The sequence below is a fragment of the Linepithema humile genome, chromosome 6 (genome assembly GCF_040581485.1).
Source record: "Linepithema humile isolate Giens D197 chromosome 6, Lhum_UNIL_v1.0, whole genome shotgun sequence".
In the NCBI taxonomy this organism is placed as follows: domain Eukaryota; kingdom Metazoa; phylum Arthropoda; class Insecta; order Hymenoptera; family Formicidae; genus Linepithema; species Linepithema humile.
Window position 1 is genome coordinate 23,669,789 of NC_090133.1, and position 20,268 is coordinate 23,690,056.

General features: G+C 37.0%; 1 protein-coding gene and 1 long non-coding RNA gene across 13 annotated transcripts in view; one reads left to right on the top strand and one right to left on the bottom strand.

Annotated features, from left to right (window-relative positions):
- The window catches only part of LOC105672082 (uncharacterized), a 167,042-nt gene that overhangs the window by 3,218 nt on the left and 143,556 nt on the right, over window positions 1-20,268 (top strand). For all 4 annotated transcript variants that reach the window (XR_010890977.1, XR_010890975.1, XR_001100754.2 and 1 more), the window contains exons 4-6: window positions 760-4,502; window positions 4,616-4,697; window positions 4,999-5,032. This is a non-coding gene — a long non-coding RNA (uncharacterized lncRNA). The remainder of the gene's footprint in view (window positions 1-759; window positions 4,503-4,615; window positions 4,698-4,998; window positions 5,033-20,268) is intronic.
- LOC105672085 (Shal K[+] channel interacting protein) overlaps window positions 11,709-20,268 on the bottom strand; it is a 281,338-nt gene continuing 272,778 nt past the window's right edge. For 6 of the 9 annotated variants that reach the window (XM_067358252.1, XM_067358250.1, XM_067358251.1 and 3 more), the window contains 4 exons: window positions 18,416-18,754; window positions 17,885-18,097; window positions 16,260-16,410; window positions 11,709-15,849 (listed from right to left, as the gene is read on the bottom strand). In XM_067358252.1, the coding sequence (XP_067214353.1) occupies window positions 15,011-15,849; window positions 16,260-16,410; window positions 17,885-18,097; window positions 18,416-18,754 (1,542 nt within the window). In that variant the 3' untranslated portion in view covers window positions 11,709-15,010. The remainder of the gene's footprint in view (window positions 15,850-16,259; window positions 16,411-17,884; window positions 18,098-18,415; window positions 18,755-20,268) is intronic. The other 3 variants (XM_067358253.1, XM_012366793.2, XM_012366791.2) reach the window with 1 other exon arrangement.

The window sequence follows — 20,268 nt, forward strand, 5'->3', positions numbered from 1 at the left end:
AAAAAGATACGAGATATTTGTCAAGAATGGGAATGAACAAAGTAATCTAACGTTCCTTATAGAGAAGCGAATATTATTTTTCGATTTTTTCTGTGAAAACTTATTTTATTTCAACGATTTTAATCTAAAGAATATGTTTATGCATAAGTACATTTTAGATTAAAATCATTGAAATAAAATAATTTTATTCAGAAAAAATCGAGCAATAATATTCGCTTCTTTGTAAGAAATGTTAAAGTAAGATTACTTTGTTCTTATTCTTATTCTTGATAAATATCCCATATCTTTGTAATGATTTTTTATTGACTGAATCTAGAGTCTCAATAGACGAGTACGATAAAGTGATTCCCTGAGTAATATCATCAATTGAATTCTCGTGGATGAAGTGTAGCAATTAAACTTACTTTATTTCAATGATTTTAATCTAATGTATTTATATCTAAAAGATATTTTTTGTAACTTGATTATTTTGCATATTTAGATTGTTGATTAACTGTTATTTCATTAATATGCAATATTAATCGCAATTGATTTTTATCAATGTCAATTAACTTTTGCCAATGAAATTTATTCAATGAACTAATTATTTGCTTAATAAATTGCTCTCAAGTTCTTATCGAGTTCTGTTGTTCATTAAATGTGTTTCGTTAATTCAAACGCTGAGTTAGTCAATTGATGATTGATAGCATATAATAGGTATGATGTTATACGATAAATGAACCAATTTCCCGAGGATTTAACCCATCTCAATATTGGCAGTTTCAGATGCGCACGTACCAAGATTCTCGACTATCTAGGATCAGTTTGGAGCCGAGCTCCGAGAGATAGCTGGTTGTCGATGCCAGCAGTGGATTTTCTAGATAAAAAAATCGTCTCCACCTTATCCTGAAATATATAAATCGCTTGCTGTGCACTTTGGAGGCATATCAATATTTTCTCGTCGACCATCTTTAGTTGATGAACGTACCTCGATCGCCAAGTAGAAGTTATTTATAACATGAGCTAACGTAAGTTTCATGGGGTGACTTATCTTGTGCATGAACGTGATGAGGAGAGCAGATTTTACTCTGTCGTTGCATGCGGTGCACTATCTTTATCGATGTCTTTTCGGTCACGTTCCGTTATCATTTTAATTCGATGTCAATTCAATTTAATTTTTAAATATTTCAAACCCTAAATAAATCAATAATCTAGCAGATAGTCTGTATTAAAAAAAAAAAGTTAATTTATGGAAAAATATTGCATTATTTAAAATTAAAAGTTCAATTATGTATTTATCAAAATAAATTTATATTATGATCAATACGGAATTAAATCAAACATCAATCAAATTATGATTGAATCGTTCAATTGTTTAGTCTACATTCCTATTAAATTTTGTTGAGTGTATTTACTGTTTTGCCCTTGCACCTGCGCGAAATTGTAATTCTCTCTTCACGATACACACGAAACAGGAAGTTTGCAGTACAAATTTGTCCTTTCGCGAATGCGTCTGTTTTCACGCTGTGTATCATTCACGTGCTTTGTGTACACTTGCGCTCTATGTCTACGCTCACATGGGAAATTCGCACAAATGTGTCGCGCATACACATCTAAAAGCGCCGGCACGGTCGAATTAGACTGCTTGTTCATTGACAAGCTCATCCACACTTCCGGTAACTCTTGCTACTACTAATTAATGCTTATGTGTATTCGTATCCGAGAGCCGTCATCACCGGATCGATAATTCGTATAATTTGCTGATTATACGAACCAACTTTGACATTGACGCTCGTTGATTTTCTTGATTTAAACTTTTACAGAAAAAAATTCTACACGGAGAATTAAATTTAGATATCTGTTGCTTCAAGCACAAAAAAATAAAAAGTAGAAACGAATTTGACGAATCAATTAGTTATAAAAAAATAATGCATTGATAATTACTTTCGACAGATGCAATCAATTTTTCCTATATTTTTTCCAATTTTCCTTTTTTTTCTTAATTTCCCTCTTGCGTTGTCAATACTTTTCAAGTATGCACTATGCAGAAAGATTGTTTTTTGCAAAATGCATAAATGCATTAAAACATTTACGAATTTTTTTATGTCTAAGAAAGAGTTCAGTGGAACACATGATAAAATTGAGTCGACAACAATTGTTGTGTCAGTAATTATATCAATAACGACATTCTTTTTGCCAATAAACTTGTCCATTCAAAACCGCACTTTGACAATTGTAAAAACTCACAAAAACATATTTTTTATAATACCATTGAGTAATTAAACTAATTAATAAGATTAAATAGAAAATATATTAAATTTATAGAAATTTATGGATTTACTAAATATTTTTATTAAATAAAAAATACATCATATTTTAAAATTATATTTTGAATATTATATTCTTAAAATTTATATTTTTAGAATTTATATCTTTATAAGATTTTTTTTACATATATATATGTTCATATAATTGTTGCTTTAAAATTTTCTAATTTGATAATTTAAGAGTAATAAATTGCATGTATAATTTTTGCAAAGTATAAATTTTTTATTTTTAAACAGAAAAAAGTTTATAACTTTTATTTATTTGTAAAAGTGTAAATTGTAGACAAAAATATGATTGTTAAAGTGTGGTTTTGGCAATAATGTAATAAATATTGGCGAATAACAAGAGAACAAAAAATGGTATTAGTGTTCTTGTTCATGATACGTGCAATCATGCACGTATAATAAATCAATATTTCACTCACCGGTCGTTGCATCCTAAACAAGCATGCTCTTACGGCTATACCTAAAAAAATTAATATATATTTTAATTACTATAAATTATTATACACTTTATTTAATAATTATGTTAATAATAATTACGTTATATACATTTATTTTATATGTGATAATTTGATAATAATCAAATAATAAATAGTAATCACCAGCTAGGATGTTGCAGTCTGCCTTTCGTTGCGGATTTTGTCTCACCCTTCGTTGCGGATTCCGCCTTGAACTGCTCTGCATCAACTTCATTAAAATCAACTGTACCTGGAGAAATATTAATGCGTTAATATTTTAATACATCGATAAACATTGAAATAAATAATTATCTTTACCAATTAAGATATTGCAGTCACTTTGATGCACTCACTTAGACACTACACTTTTGCTTCACACGCGAAAAATTAATAAACATCGGAAACTCGTACTAATTAGTGATTTGCACTACCGAAAATCAATTCGCACATTTCACTTACGCGGACTTACATCACGAATTTGTTACATCGCGGTACACGAAATGCGCTTTGTGCCGCACGACGCGCCAACGCACCTAATAGTATAATTATTACATTCTTACCGCCATTTTCGACGCTACATGCATTTAGAGTGAGCGAGACAAACAACGACTAGCTTCACGGTCTTACAAAAGTCGTTAGATACAAACGCGAAAGTTATCAGGTATGCAACAATTACGTTTTATTCAATTTAATTCTAATAAGCTGAATTTTGAAAATGCTGCATCTAATAAAAAGTATATTGTATTTAGATTCTCTGAAGTAAATATAGATTATATTTTGCGTATCTCTAGTATCAAAATCTGCATTCGTACTGAAATTATAATTTATATTAATCGATAGTTTGATTGCCAAACAATCGATGCCGTCAATTACGCACATTCGCGGTAAATAGTGCGTTCTAGCAACCGCCTGTAACTTTAGTCAGCAGTCCTAATTAAATTGATATTTTACGATTAAACTTGCTACACACGCAACTTTTTACCTGCCCGTTTGTGGTTAGAACTCCGAAAGGAAGCGGAAATGACGCGTAGCGGCCGATAGGATAGAACGCGCGATGGTAATACAGTGCTATCATAGCGCTATCTTAACTTTACCCTATCAACTACTATGAATTATGTACGGTTCGACACAGGACCAGAGCGCGAACGCTTTACGAGACGTAAATTGTTTAATTATTTTATCCGTAGCAATCTCGGTGCATAATATAATTGCGAATTTTTGTCGGGAGTGCCGATTAAAGTGATGGGTAAATGTCGGGACGTATTATTTATCACGAATATTCATTAACAGTGTCGATTGCATGACGACAAACTTGTTTAAATAAATCATAACCTCACTGAGTTTGCATATATTGATGTTGTGATATGCAAAATAATCACTACATTCGCTTAAGAGAATTTAAATAAAGTATATTTTTTATTAGTCATAGCATACTCAAAATGTCACTTGTCAGAATTAAATTAAGTGAAAAGTAGTTGTTAATTGCATACGTGTTTTTACATTACGACCATTTTCACAATAATCTTCGTTCATTTCGCTTGCTTTGAATGCGTATACAATGTTGGGTGAATCGCAACCTATGTAATATTATAATAATCGGGATAATTTTGTGCATATAGGCATATCGTGATACAAAGCGCGTTTCGTGTAGTAAATTCACGATGTTCATCCGCGATTTTCGCATAAGTGAAGTGTACAAATCAGTTTTTGTCTAGTAATGAAGATAATTAAAAATGTAAGATTTTAATAAATATGTAATAATAAAATATTAATTTCTCTGAGTATAATTGTAACATAACATAACTTATAATAATTACGATTTATTAATATAATAATATATTTCTTCAGGTGCAGCTAATTTTGATGAAGTTGATGCGAAACAGTTCAAAGCAGAAAATACAACAGATGGAGTATTGCGATATTCTAGCTGGTGAGTCCAATTATTTATTCATTATGTACAAATATATAAAATGTAATTTAATTTATACATATTTAATTTAATTTATACAAATTACAAAATTTATTAAATATTTATTAAGATGTTTGAAAGTATTTATTAGAATGTAAACGTTTATTGCATATTTATAAAAAATTGTGAAATAATTATTGCATATAATTGCACAATTTGTTGCATATCATGTTTTAATGAAAATTGAAACAAGTAAATAATATCAACATAGATAAAACGTTTAATTATTTGTAATAACTAAATTATGTATTAATTTCTCTAGGTGCAATATACATTTAACTAGGATACAACGGCCGGTGAGTGATTTCATTATGCATGCATATAGAATAATAATGTGGTCCTTTTTTTTTTATTTCATAATATTTACTATATAATTGCTAAAAATCGCGTTTTGACAATTTTCATTTACAATTTACATCCTCGTATACGATCGTGTTTTTACAAGTACTTAATGAAATACAAATTCACTTTCTTTTTATTTTAACTTATTAAATTTTGAACAGTTCAATATTTTTACAAAGAAAAAACTGTCAAAGCACGGTTTTGAATAAAGCAATTTATTAGTACGGCGATAAACATGATTTACAATTGCTTATGCAGCAATTGATAAGCATATGATTTGCTTTTATATTATGCGCATTTCACTGAAACATTCTGTTCTATTGTTTACCATCATAAAATTCGAGAAATATTTAATACTACATGATTTGTGAAAAGAGTTTCTTCTGCACAATAGTTAAAATAATATATTTGCATCGTGACGATAAATGAAATTTCGAGTGCCGCAGATAAAAAAGTACTTATTTAGAAGATAGAATATTGCCTTTCCTCTGTTTTTTTAATCGTACTTTTCTACCAAAACGATTTTGTCCTGCGAAATAGCATAAAGAATATATCTCGGCAATCTTTGCAACGACTGCACCCTCCGTATTTGCTTTGTATCGTTACGATCCCTTTGATGTCCCCTGGGTACATGCGGGTATCCGCCGGCTCGGGAATAAACGAAAATTGTCAGAAGGGGTACGGCAAAGTAAGGGTAAGGCAAGTCTCATTCTCCGTCTCGATACACGGAATATGCGTGTACCATTAAAGATTTCCGTTTCATTGTCAGTTTACATCTCGTTGGTGTAATGGCACCATAATCGTGTGCCAGCTTTCCACGAGCTTTGCATATTGAATATCACGTTATATATTATGCGTGTACAGCTTGATTCGTGTGGGCGTCGTTAGCGTGACTAGTCGTACGAATGCAAAAGCTGACTATATTCCGGAAATGTCAGTGCCATCCTTAAAACATAATAATTAATTAGTAAGCCGAGCACACGCGGATCTATCGGTGCAGCAGAAACTGTAGTTGATATATCGCATCAGCAAGTTTCCAGAAACGTTATTATATCAGTGCGAGGATAATTATTCATGTTGATGGAATATGTTCTCCGTATTTACTGGAAGTTACTGTAATCTGTACTGCTTTTAACAGGCCACGCGCAGATTGAAAATCTCTGTAGGAAATATATCTATTTATCATCGCAATTATCAAAATATAAAAATGAAATTTAAGGACTGAGAATTGGTGATTTCACATCTTGATGCAAAGGGCTGGTTATAGTCAATAAATGTCGCACCATATTATTTTTAGTACGCTCTATCCATGAGTGTCTATTGCCTACTTATTTCATAAAATAAATTAGATTTCGAATGCGGATAAACCATTGCCGCTCCTGTGTTGGCAATGGAATTTATAGCCGCGAGCCTTAAAGGTGCCACGTTCTGCGTTATTAATGACTGGTTTGTGTTTAATGCGCGCCAGTCGCGCGCCCGCACGTACCCTTTATAGTGCGACCGTGTCGATAAAAGATGAAAATACTATTGGCCATTGATCTCGCTGGCAGCTTTGACGTAAAACCAGGACGCAATGCTTTTGCGTTGCGCAGACTTTTTGACGTAAATAAATTTTATCACAGGAAAAAAAATATTTATTAAAAGAGTTTCGTATACATACTTGCCATTTTATTAAAATTTTATATTTTGATTACAATTGATTAAAATAAATGTAGAATATCAAAAGATTGTTATTTAAAAATTTTGTGAGAACTAAAATTGTAGTTTAAAAAAAAAAAGCATTGTGATTTTAGAAGATTTTGATAAATTTAATCGATGTGTTAACGCTTCATTAAAAAATCTCGTTAAATTTTATTGAAAATTTTGATATAAAACATTATATGTATATACAATTGAAAATACCTGCCATAAAAACATCAGCTTCACTCTTAAACACAACACCGACCATTCGTCTGGAATAAAACAGTAGCTCAGACATCCTAATTAGAATCGGGAATTCATAACTGTAAACGAAGTTCACGTATGCCAAATACAGTAGATATCGGCGCACCCGCTAAAATTAAAATCCGCGGTGTACTAATTAACATGGATTGGATATAATTACCGATGTTGAAGTCAAGTACCATTCTTGGCGTTTCGCGTCTCGAGTGTTTCGTGAAAATGGCGCGGCGGAAATTTGCGGGTCGCAACCGTATGCATACGCTGATTTGGTATCCATCCCACGTCTTATGCCTCACGATACAAATGCATATAAAAATGTTGAAAAAGGCTCATACGAAATAGTTCTAGGAGATAGAAATATTAAATTGTTGATGCAAGATAGGACGGATGAAAGCATATACGCATATAAGGGTCGCGCTGAGATATTAAATATTCCGTTCCTGTGCCGAATATTAAATATTCCGAAAACCGTGCACCATTACTTTGCATTTTGTCGTATCGCGGCGGTAGTCTCGTCACGTGATGTATCGAAAAGGATCTGATAGAGCGGATAAAATAGAATAAAATACAACGCATCGCATAGATATCCTGCGGCTAGGTCTCACCGCGGGGAAGTGGCGCTACAAGAAGTTAGCATGTATTATATAGATGTATGCGGTATTCAATATGAGAAAGGAAATAAATGTAAAATACATCGTATTTAAAATCAAATTGCGAAAAAGTATTTTCTAGGATTCAGAACTCCAAGCTCCTAAAGAAGACGTTTGCAAATTCTGAGATAGACATGAATGATACTGTTATAATTCTATAAAATTCCACCAAACGACAAGATGTATTTGTTCTCCCAGCGTATTTAACGCATTTTTCTCTAACCGATTTCAATAATATCAAAAATATTCAAAAATATTCAAATTCAAATATTCAAATATTCAAAAATATCAATAATATTTAACATTTGCCTATTTTATCACACTTGTTTCCCGAAATTAACTCCTCATTTGGATTTAACGCTTCACCGCATACATGCATACTAATTACTTTACCCAAGAAGTCGGCGTGCAGCATATCATCGTCCAACATTCTATTAATCTAGATCTACAGTCATACTGTGGTTTGCATATCAGAGCAATGATACCAAGCACCAGATTTCCCATTATCTATGATGCGACAACCTTACGTTTCTATCACGATATTAATGAGATGTTGTTTCTGTTGGTAACGAGAAACTATGAGACACAGGACGTCGTAAGTAAATATAATTTTCGCCCATGACACGACGCATACAGAATTTCGTTTTGGATACACGAGGAGATATATGTGTTTCAGTATGCATGACTGATATTTCAAGTGTCAAGTTTGTTACGAATTCTCTGTTGTGTACTTAAAGCTTATATTTACTACGACAAATGCGCTTTGCTGTACAGTATGATACGAAATATAAAATTATAATTTAAATAATAAAAAATATAAAAAAGGTAAAATATTACAAAAGACACGTAAAAGTAGAAAGATAAATTATCGTCTTCATTAAAGGTTGCTAAGATATTCCACACGATAATATTTTAAATAGAATATTACAGATTTTTTTCAGACTTGCTTAACGTCAATAGTTTATTTTGTAAAAAGTATACGTTTGTGACACCGTCTCGTGATATCGAATAGAATCTCTAAAGTGGCCAGGAAAAGTTAAATTATTATTTGTAATGTATAGGAGAGAGTTTTGGAGTGTAGTTTGTCGCCTATACTGACACTTCCTGTAAGTACGTTTAATCCTATTATCGGCTAACGATTGTGGACGGTCATAGTTGTCTTAACTTGTCTAATTATCGGTACCCAACTTGTTGCTCGCAAACTGAGCAGAACAATAGTTGCTCAACAAGGTGCGGCTAGTTATCAAAGTTTACTAGGATTCCGCCTTTGAGGGTCCAATTAGTCGGCAAGCTATGCAAATTTCAGGTACTTACTTACCGTTGGTAGTTCCAAGTCCGATCGTAACAAATTAGACGAAACAATGGATGTTTGCAAATGCATATAATAAAGGTTTTGTATTGTAATGCAATTTTTTGCGTCTTCTAAGTTAGTGAATTAATGTATCTTTTATGTAGTCTGAGACCTTTGTTCTTGTATTGAAGAGTTTTTGCATTTTAAAGTAATATTTTTTTAATTTTGACAAATGCAAATATAATATTGTGGAACAGTTAAAACAAAACGTAATCTTTAACAATGCATTGTCTCTCGTGTAGTCCTTTGATGGCTAAAACGGTTGATGTCCTCTGTTGATCAACTTTGAAGACGCCGTGCTGAAAACTGTATGTGTGTGCATGAATGCGAATTGAGCATAAATTTAGCCAGCGCGAGAAAAGATTATTGTAAATTGTCGATTATTATTAATAAAGCCATTTTATATGTACCTACGCATACGAATTGCAGTTACAATATCAAACGCGTTTGTCGAAAGATAAAATATTAAATTCTATTTTTTAATAATATCTTCCTGTCAATTAATTGCACTGCTAATTTATGATTCCGATCTTCGGTCATAACATCACGAAGTTGTGTTGCATGCCTGGGGGTTATCATCGTTACAGAAGGCGATCCGCAATTATTGGATATTAGCTGCCTTCATTGGCAATCTGTAACGATCAAAGTGCTTTCATTATACCGCAGAGAATGTAGTTATTTAGCACATATGTGGCGAGCTTACGTGGATTTGATTTACGAGCTGTCTCGCCGACTCTAATATAGAAATAGATGAAGCGATCGCGGCTTTCCCGACGTAACGCCTCGCGGAAAGGAGAGTAGAGAGAAAAGGACGATCCACTTTTATCACGCCTCGGGTGCGAAATAATCTCACAGTGGAGCTTCATCCGGTTGAGCTATGCGCAACGCCAATAGCGATATTCACGTTGATTCATTAGCGTAGACAGTAATTAAGATTGTTATGAGCGTGCAAGAGGCGCAAAAGTCTCCGTGCGAAGTATAACTGATCGTTTCGTTCGATCGCATCCGATAACACCGGAACCGGTTGTAGTAGACGGTAATGTCGATTGCGATTTATAGTGCACTACGATAAACGCAACTCCGGCTGTGATAAATCTCGCGTGAGAAATACAACGAACGACGCGGTTGGATTATATTATTAAAATTACAGCAATGAATCGTGTGTCAAATCCGTACAATTGAGATAAAAAGCGATGAGATAAGCATCTCTTCTTAACGACTTTATCCGTTAGAAATTTATAGTACTGCTTTCATAAATGTGTTATGACTATTCGTATAAATAACTCAGATAATATCAGAAATACGTACTGCAGTAGCGTAATATTTTTTAACGCTGTACATAAATTTTTGAATAATATTGTGAAACGTAAAAAAAAAAGAGGCTTCTCGTACAAAACAAAATGTAACGAAGCAAATGATACAGTTATAACTGATTCACGCGGCTGGACTGAGTTACCAGAAAGCGGCGTGATTGCGCGACGCGACCCTAAAAGTTAAATTAGATCTCACCCCCGGGGGGATGAAGAATTTGCTCACGTGGACCACGAGTGGCGGGCAAAGAAACTCGTCGAGTTATTACCGCCATAATCTAGCGCACTAAAAGTTCCCGCTGTCCCTTGGGGTACGAAATAAAGCTTACGAATGGACACGTACATGCCGTAACGTTCGGAATGATTCTCGGAGGGTGCATTTACATACATTACTAAATGCTTTTTATCGTACTTTCTTCGAAAGATCGTCTGTCCGACGAGCCCTTACGCGACCGCTTTTTACGACACCGTTTTTGGGTGAACAAGTTCAAATACCAGTGACGTATTCCCGACACGGTACCGTATAAAGATCTGCTAATGAAGTTCAAACAATCTCATGGTCAATTAAACGTACATTAATTAACGGGATAATAAAATTGCAAGATTTTTATTAATTATCTCTTATTAACAGTGTGCTATAGCTTATATAAATTTCAAATTGTGCATAAAGACGATGAGCAAATTCTTTGCGAATCAATGCGTAAAATGCGCATTTATAATTTAATTTGCAAGAGGCGATGAGGAATAACGATCGTCATGCTGCATTGGGCTAACCGAGCTCTGTGAGAGATGGCTGCGTTTCTCAGAGTTTCTACAATTACGAGCAACGGCGAGCAGGAAGATAGTTAAATAAGAGGATCTTTCCAAGTAATGGCAGATAACCAAAGCGCGAAGTTTGCGAGCCCGGAGTTACTAGCAGCGGACGCTGAGTCGTCCGTCACTCGGAACTTCTTCCCTCTAATGACTCTGCGTGGCAGAGTTAAAGGAGGATCGTTGTCGCGTACTTATAAAATGACATTGCAATGCTTAACGTTAGAAACTCATTAATCGTGCAAGAAACGTCTAATTATTCCATTTGCGGCATTTTTTAAAACACCAACCACGCAAATACGCATTGTATTGAAAAAAACTTGTTAAATACAATTATAAATTTAGAAAATATTTCAATAAGAATGTGAGTATATTAATGAGTACTTTGATTGCTTTGGTCTGTTTTTAATCAAAATTCTAATAATTAACTAAACGTCCAATAGAAAAATGACACTTGCATGTTATCTTAATTAAATACTTACCGTTTACTGCTGCTTCTTTGCTTCAAAGGAATAATCAGACGGAAAGTGTAATTCTTGTGAAATAAAATACGCACAGTAAGAGATCATTTTCGCTTGAATCTTTCATCGTTTATTTCTATTCACAGTCAATAAATTAACACTTATCGTTGGAAACCATACGAGAACCGAGATACGATAAGAATTCGTGACCATCTATAAACCCCGCAATTAACCAATAAATACAAAATCAGCTTATAAAAAGGTCCGACGTTGCGCGCTAATTCGCAGCCGCGATCGCCGTTCTCTAGATCTGTTTTTCGTTTTATTATATTATGTACATTATATTTGTTAACCACGCGAGAAAAATGGACTAGACCGCTACGTAAACGCTTAATTTCTTTCGCTAGCGACTCCGCGACTCTAAGCGCCGCGCGTCGTGACTTCTCAATCGGCGAATGAATTTATCTATCGATCGCATCGCCGTCTCGAGGGGCGTGCAAGGTGACGCCATAGGCCTTCTTTCGTCAATGACTCGCTTCTCCCTTAAGGTTCGCTTAAATTATCTATTTCGATTACTGCGCCTTGGGTCTACGATTAGAATGAATTTACTTTACATCAAATGTTGCGTGATTTCCCGAGCTAATAAAATCACTATCGTGTCTATTCGCATACTCTCATAAACTCGTTACTAATTTAACATCGCGTCCCCATCCCTTTCTCTTTCACATACGCGCGCGCGCGCGCTCCCACACGCACACACACACACATACACACACAATTTTTAATTTATTTATTTTTTCATTCTTTCTTTTTATTTCGGCTTCTTTTCATAATTAAACAGCTCACACATTCTCTACACGTGTTAGTACTCTCGATGGAACGGATAAACTAGCATCGAAATCGATATTAATTATCGGATATATCCCTCTCTCAACGAAGTCGTCGGCGTCTTTTGGATCGTCGAATCATTATACGAACTCGATAAAAAAAAAAGGCCCATTGACGGAGGGTGACGATACTTGGATCTTGAAAATTTCGATCTTGATGTCAAAATCACACGCAACTACAGTCGCGAACGAGCGCGTCGCATTAATCAATCTCGATGGAAGCAACTTGCGCGACCACTTGTTCGATCTAACCATAGCCGACTTCCAGCCGACTTCATTAAGTCACCATTGTCCGATTCGGTCTTTGTAGTGCGATTATAGCGCGACGATGTAAAAAATGTGCATATATTGTGTGAAACGCTTGTAGCTTTCAATAAGCTGTTGTTGCAACAACGTACTTTGTGTACGATCGCAAAAACTCTTCAATAAAGCCAACCGCTTCCGCGTGCTATCCGCCAATATCATTTCAATCATTCATTCGGGGCAGGTGCGCGTATTTTTTTTTTATTTTATTCAATAAAGATGCGCTTTGTCGAGTCGTCGCTACGTTTCGTAACAACTAAAATTATTACTTACGATTTATTATTATCCATCGGGCTCGTCGGTCTTGCCCATATATCTGTTCCCGCAGCCCTTTTTCTGATTGCGCTCCCGCGTCTCGTAAATTCATCTATGATTTTACACTATACAAGAGATGTACATAAGATCCAACGATACGATATATGTATATCGCGTATGTAATCTAATCTTAAGTTTTGGCAAACGGGCAAGATCAATACAAAACATCGTTAAGTCCTACGCGTAATAGATATTATATATTTATGTACATACAAAATCTCTGTAACTTTCAACGTTTTCCTCCCGTGGCGTGGTCAATATACACATGTACAGATTACCATCTTGTCGAAGAACTGACGAGTCGCATCGACGATGGGGATTGTCGATCGTAATAGTAAGGATAAATCGTGTGACGACGTGGCATAATCGGCGTCGAAATTTCGTCTTCTCGTCACTCCGTACAAAATTATGCGAACAGTGGAAAATAAACGAGATATTTCCTCGCGAGCCGACGTGTTCGAGTACTGAGCTTTATTGAAGTCGCATAAATAAGCTAAGTAAGTAAAAAACGCTCGTAAGGCATCCTGTGATCCGATAATCCGTTTGTATCACTGAATAAGATGGATCCTCGCGAGTTCGCAGTATTAAGCGGAAAATTGTCTCGAGCGTATCTCGAGACGATTTATAACTATCTCGCACATTTACGCTCGTCTGCTAGCGATGAGATCGATCGAACGTGTAAAGAAGTTTGAAACATATGAGATAAGAGATCGCTGTTCAGCGTAAAGCAAAGATTCGATAACGCTGGCAGTTTTTGACGAATTATATCGCTCGTCAGACGATGCGAACTATATAGTATTTGCAGTGATTAATCGCGAGGTCGTCGCTGGCAAAGATAAAACTGACAGGTAGTATCGAAATCAAAACTATAAATGGACGCATTCGTTATAACGGATCTTTTACGTTCTCTTTTTTCTTTCTTTCATTTATTGTACGTAATGGATCGCGACAACGATTCACGGAATGCGAATCACATCGTCGCGTCGTTGATCGCCGTTTTTTTTTCTCTATCTATTCAATTAATCGATCGTATATTGCTACCGTATCACATAGTATTCGCTTATTATTAATTACACGCAGGTGCGATGTGACTTGGCTGTTTCGAGAGCGATCGATCAGGCGTGGAGATGATGGCCGGCAATGACATTGTGCTCGGCCCCGCTTTTCTCGTCGAATGCATCTCATTCGAACCAAACGCGACGTAAATGCGAAGAAACTTCGCTCCCTGCTCCCTCCGGGGAGCCCTTTAACAACTGCTGGAATTTCGCTCGTTTCGCTCGATTCTTACCTCAGTTCTTCCCGTCGCGTCCAAATATCTGAGATACGGAATAACAAAATATTCCCCCGACATGAATATCGGAGCGCGTCAGGCGATATTACAATTTCTGTTCGCGCCGTTGCGTATTACTTCGCGCGCGCTCGTGACAAGAATTATCAAATGAAGTGAAATCCTCGGTACTTTTCCAGCAACAATAACAGGAGATATTGCTTTACGTATTCAAATCGAGATGCATTTGAGCGTGCGATACTTTGTAACGAGCGGACACAGCGACAATTAGTATTTATCGTTACCAATTAGGTCTCGTTAGAATTGCTTTAATTCTGCAAGCTAATCCGAAATGGAAGAAACACCCTGCTGCGAAGTACGCTTGTCAGGAGCGGATTAGGGAATCTCTTGCTAAGGTACAAAATACCCGGAATATTTGTCGATCCTCTGACATTGTCGAAATTTCTGACGAATCGTAGGGGCTGTAAGCTGAAGACGCTCGCGATTATACAATCGATCTGAATTAAGGCTGTCCAGTTCGCATTGAGTGTTGCTATTCTCTGATTTCCATTCCTCTTATCTTCGAACTCAAGGTTGCATCACGACTCGTCAGTCTAGCGATTCGTTGCTGCTGTTCTCATTGGTAACTCCCGTCGTTGTTTTGATTCTTGCTGCCGCCCTGGGAAGTCGGCGACGCTCTGGTGAAATTGCCGAAGCTTTTAGTCGGCGAGTCCGACGCGGCGCTGGCCGAAGCCAGCATTTTGTCCCGAGGCGGAGGCGCCGAGCTGATGCTGGACGAACTAACGCCGGAGTCGCTTGACTTCTCGCTGAGGCAGCCGCGTTGACTGAGGCCAGTTACATTGCCGGTGGTCTCAAGGCCGAGATCGCTGGTACCACCGACCACGTACTTGACCATTCCGCCCAGTTTTTGGCTACCCTCGCAGGCGTCCTCGATCACCACCGTCTCGCCGAAGTTGCCCCTTTTCGCGATGTACCGCACGTTACCGCCCCGCAGTAACGGCGACTTCTCGAACTGGCCCTCCTTCTGACTCGCTACCGAGCTAGAGATCGGTATGTTGGGGTGAAAATTGTCCTTCGCGTCGGCCAAGCCACCCTCCGTAGCAATTGTACCGCCGGTGCTCTTCGTGGCTGTCGTCGCGCTATCCAGATTATTCTCCCTCGACAGCTTTGTCGACGTCGTAGTTGATTCCGGGCTGATGGTCCGTCGACTGGTCGTATTCTTATGCGCGTCGTAGCAGCCAGAATCTCGCGGGAACTGGCGTCGGTTGAAGGGAGAACAGTGGCCCGACGTCTGACCGGAGGTTAAGACCAGACGGCTGACCTCGTCGCCCTCTGAACTCGAGGCCAGGTCACCCTCGCTGCCCGCTGTAAGGACAGGCGGAAAAAGGGCGCGTGCGTGCGTGAGATTTCGTGGCCGATTCAATTTGCGCGACTCTCTCGTGACTTTGTTATTAGCTGTTAAGAATTATTTGTGTGTGTACACAAGCCAATATGTGCACACATTAATTATTATTTTATTATGTTAGTATCTTTCTATATATCTTTACAACGCGTTTTTAGCCCTAAAAGTCTTTACTTTATGAGAAGTAAATAAAAAGATAAAAAATTTAAATGAAAAATTTATATGTTTCAACATTTTTGAAGTGAGCAGTTGAGCTGTAATTCAAATTTATTACATTTTTCTAGTAAATAGTAAAAAAAGATATTTTCATCTCTCACTTCTAAGAAATTGCAACGGATTTTGAAGATGTATTACTCATACTAATTGTAACATGATGTACGTAAGACAAATAGCGACGATGATGAAAAGGGCTTGAGGGAAACGTGAATAATGCATATATAGCCGCTACGTTCAGTATACTCACACTGAAGATCGTGTAGAAGCTGCACGGCGGTGAGTATCTTGGCACGATGCTCGGGTTGTTCTATACGCAAATAGTCCAGATCCGCCGCTTCTAACTCCCTGAAGAGCTCCAGATCCTCGTATCCGTTCAGCACAAAAACCGGAATATGTTCCTGCGCGAGCAGAACATTCATCTTTGAGATACCACTTCTATCTTAACAGAGCTTTGAATAGTTCACTTGTGTAATGAAACGCATTCGTAGTTTGTACACTTAAAGGAAGTTTACGGAATTATTACAAGTTGTTTTCGGTAATGTTCATACTTTGATTGTAGCATTCAGTTATGAAAAATATTTTGGCAATTTGGAAAGAATAATCAGAAAAATGTTTTTTCAAATTTTCTTTTCTATTCAATAATTTGATATCTTTATTCCGTGCAGCATCATTTTGTAAAATGCATATCTCGATAGAATGAAATCGTGTTCAAACATTGAGACGAAAGAAAATCTCAGCCAAGCTTCATTAAATACGGAACGACGTTATAATTATGACGGAAGGACATCATAATTATGACGTTCACTTCAAAGAATCTAAAGTATCATGACTTCTAAGATATTCAATGACTAAGCGTTTCAAAGGGGCCGTACAGTTATACGAAATTTAACGACGATCTTGAGCAGTCAGTCGGGAAGAAGATACTTGGGATCTCCGTCCGCTGATATAATTCGTACAGAGAACCATTCGGGCTTCAATTAAGTGTATACCGAGACGCTGAAAAGACGCACACGGACGAATCTACGGCGCTCATTAAACGATCGATCATAGTGGCTTAATTAAGTGGTACGGCTCCCCGAATCGGAACCGACGTTTCCGGTACAGCGACTCCTCGCCCTATCATTTCGTCCCGTCCCTTCCTGTCGCTTCCGCCCCTTCGATGGGGACTGTGCGAGACGCGCCGCTTGAACCTTCAACCTCGTGAATCACGATCGAGCCTAATTTGTCGCCGAATCGCGAGACGATACGGAATACCCGAGTACGCTACCGGATGCTCTTTTGGCCGTAAATTCCATGACAGAATTAATTTTTCTTTTATGGAGATAATTCTTAATCATGAAACTAAATTAACTTTTATTATCCATTTATATTCTGAAAATACTTGGATTCTGTAACTATTAATATTTTGATGGGTAAATAACCGTCATTTTCATTAATCTGATTCTTAATGTCTGAAGACATACGACGATTTTCGAATACGACATACAAATTAAATGTTGGAATTAAATCAGAAGGAGAATAAACAACTACAAGAAAGTAACAGGATGTATAGCAGGGGAGGATAAAAATGAGCAAAGCGTAGACAAGGAGCGAAAAATGGGTAGAGAAAGAAACGTACAGGAAAGAGGAAATCGAACAAAAAGAATTCGTCATGGTCCGCGGAACCTGCGGGTTGTATAAGCTGGAAAGTTGATGGGAGAGTACGAGAAAGGGACGAAAGGAAAGGAGTGCGATAAGGACACCGAATAAAGAAACGCATAAAAGCAGGTTCTCTACTTTGCATTCGACGCCATGCAAATGCGAATCAGTTTGTTCGAGTTGCGGCGAGATATTGCTTCCTCCCTCCCTCTCTTTCTCTCTCTCTCTCTTTACCTGAAGATTCATTCTCTGTAAGAGCTCTTGAACAGAACCGGGCTTCTGCCTGTATCTCTGACCCCACTTGCCCCGCTCCGGTTCGCCCCGCCTGGGCACCCTGTCGTTCAGTATCTCGACGTTTATGAACTTGAAGTGGCCTATCCTGTTGTGCACAACGCCCTTCCATAGCCCGCTCTTGTTCATCTGCACCACATCGATTACATCCCCTTTCTGAAACAATATTGCCACGCGATCATTCGCGCGAGAAGCCCTTTCGTCGTTGCGATACGCTCTATCGAATTGCGAGATATCGAGCTTCTCTTTAAATAATTCTAAAAGCCAAAATATGTGGGAAAAAAATGATATGGATGTTTTAAATTAATTTCCGCTCAAATTAATTAAGGGAACAGTGACTAATCGAGCATAGATATATTGCTAATTAGATAAAGCCGCCTGATTAATTATCCTCGCGTCGCTTACGTTGTTAATGCTTTGATACAGAATTTCGTGCGAAATTTCGATCATAAATCAATTATCACGGGGGCGGACCTTGAACTTTAATGCGTCCTTGTCGTACGGATTAGGAGTGCAATCCACCAGTGCCCTCGCTCGACAGAGGACAGGTCCGATAGACGTCGGGCTGATAGTGTCCCTGTCTTCGCAGGATATCGAGCTGTGATTGCTTCCTGCGCGGACCAGTGCCTGCGTGCTTGAACCGCTTCCGCTCGGCAGACTCTCGACGCTGCTCGCGCTGCATGGAAAGGCTTCCGAGGATGCGCGATCCTGGCGCAGCCTCGAGATCTTTCGCTGCACGTCGTGCCTTAAATTCCTCGCTCGACCCGCGATTCCCGCCCTGGCGTCGCCCTCTAGCAGAGCGCTGGCCTCTGACTGGAAATTTTAATTGAGTTTTGGAGAACATCCGGGTCGCACCGTGCCGGGAATACGTGCTTCATCGAATGCACCGACGGGCAAGAAAAGAGCGACGACGCGCCGAGGGCGCGTTAATTAAATCGAGGAGCTATGTGAAATAAGGATCTCCATTGGTCGAGCCATTTTCAATAATGCATTTATGGTATCCCGGAATGCGGTAGAGGCGTACGCGGGGTGATTGCTTGACGTGAAAAGTATCGCTCGTCAAAAGGCGCCAACTATATTTTCTGATCAATCTTGAAAAAAATATAATTATTAAATAACAGTAAATAATTACATGTTATTATAATATAAACGTACTTATTATTGTTGATAATTTCTTGAATTATTTAAATGCTTATTTGCATTTTTATTAGAATGAATTTCTTATACTTTTACGTAACTCCTCGAGTTTTTAGCAGTAAAAATAAAAACTTGACAGAAAAAATAGAATTACATTCAAATGGCATTATCTTTTATTATAATTCTAGTCATGCAACTCATTAAGAACGCAGTTATAAAAAATTTTGATAGGAATTATTTCTCTGTAAATCTGGGCGCTGACATTAATTCGCGATAAAATGTATCAATTTTTTGTGATTGTATAATTTGAATGTACCATTTAAAAGTACTATCTGTCGCCTGTCTATATTAAAATATTATTCAAGAGAGAGAGATACTGTGTTAACAAAATAGATAAACAATGTAAGTGTAAAATTTTCAGAGAAAATGAGTGTGCGTTTGAAATCAGAAACAAGACAAACTTCGCCAATTTTGTTTGCATGAATTGTTACATGCGATCTGTTAGTATAAAGTGGTCTTCGTATTTCCCGCTTGCTTATACAAGGGCAATGAAGCAACGTTATATTGATGTTATGCATTTAACAGAAGATTGCATACATATTACGCGTTGTTGTTGCAGCGTTTATTAAATAATAGATATACTCATTAAAGCATACAATCAAGGCTTGTACTTGTGATAAACATAACTACAGATTTAATGCAAATGCGAATTAGTTTTCGAGTGAGAACAGTAAACTCAATCTTGTATTATCAGTGTTAAATACGGAGAATACACGCAATTGAATCGAGTGTTCCGACAGGATTTAGAGAGAATTTCAAAATAAACATCTGGTTTATTTGATCCTTTTATACGTAATTAACTAATTTTTTAGTCCATACTTCTGTATAGCAATTATTTCGCTAACTTGCCTCTTTTTTCAGACATTTAGTCTCAAATCTCTTATTCCTTATTTCTTTCTCCATTATTTATTTGAAACGCGTTCAGAGCAGAAAATATCCCATAATACTATTTAATGCGAGTAATGAGGGCTGAGGAAGATACTTGCGACGAAAAATAAAATAGAGGAGCAAAGTAATATTTCGTGATTTTACTAATCGTCCGAGTGGCAATTGCGCACAGGCAAGTTTTTCTTAGTTATTACACTGTTTGGACGCTGTCTGTTTCTGTTCATGTAATAGTGACAAAGGGT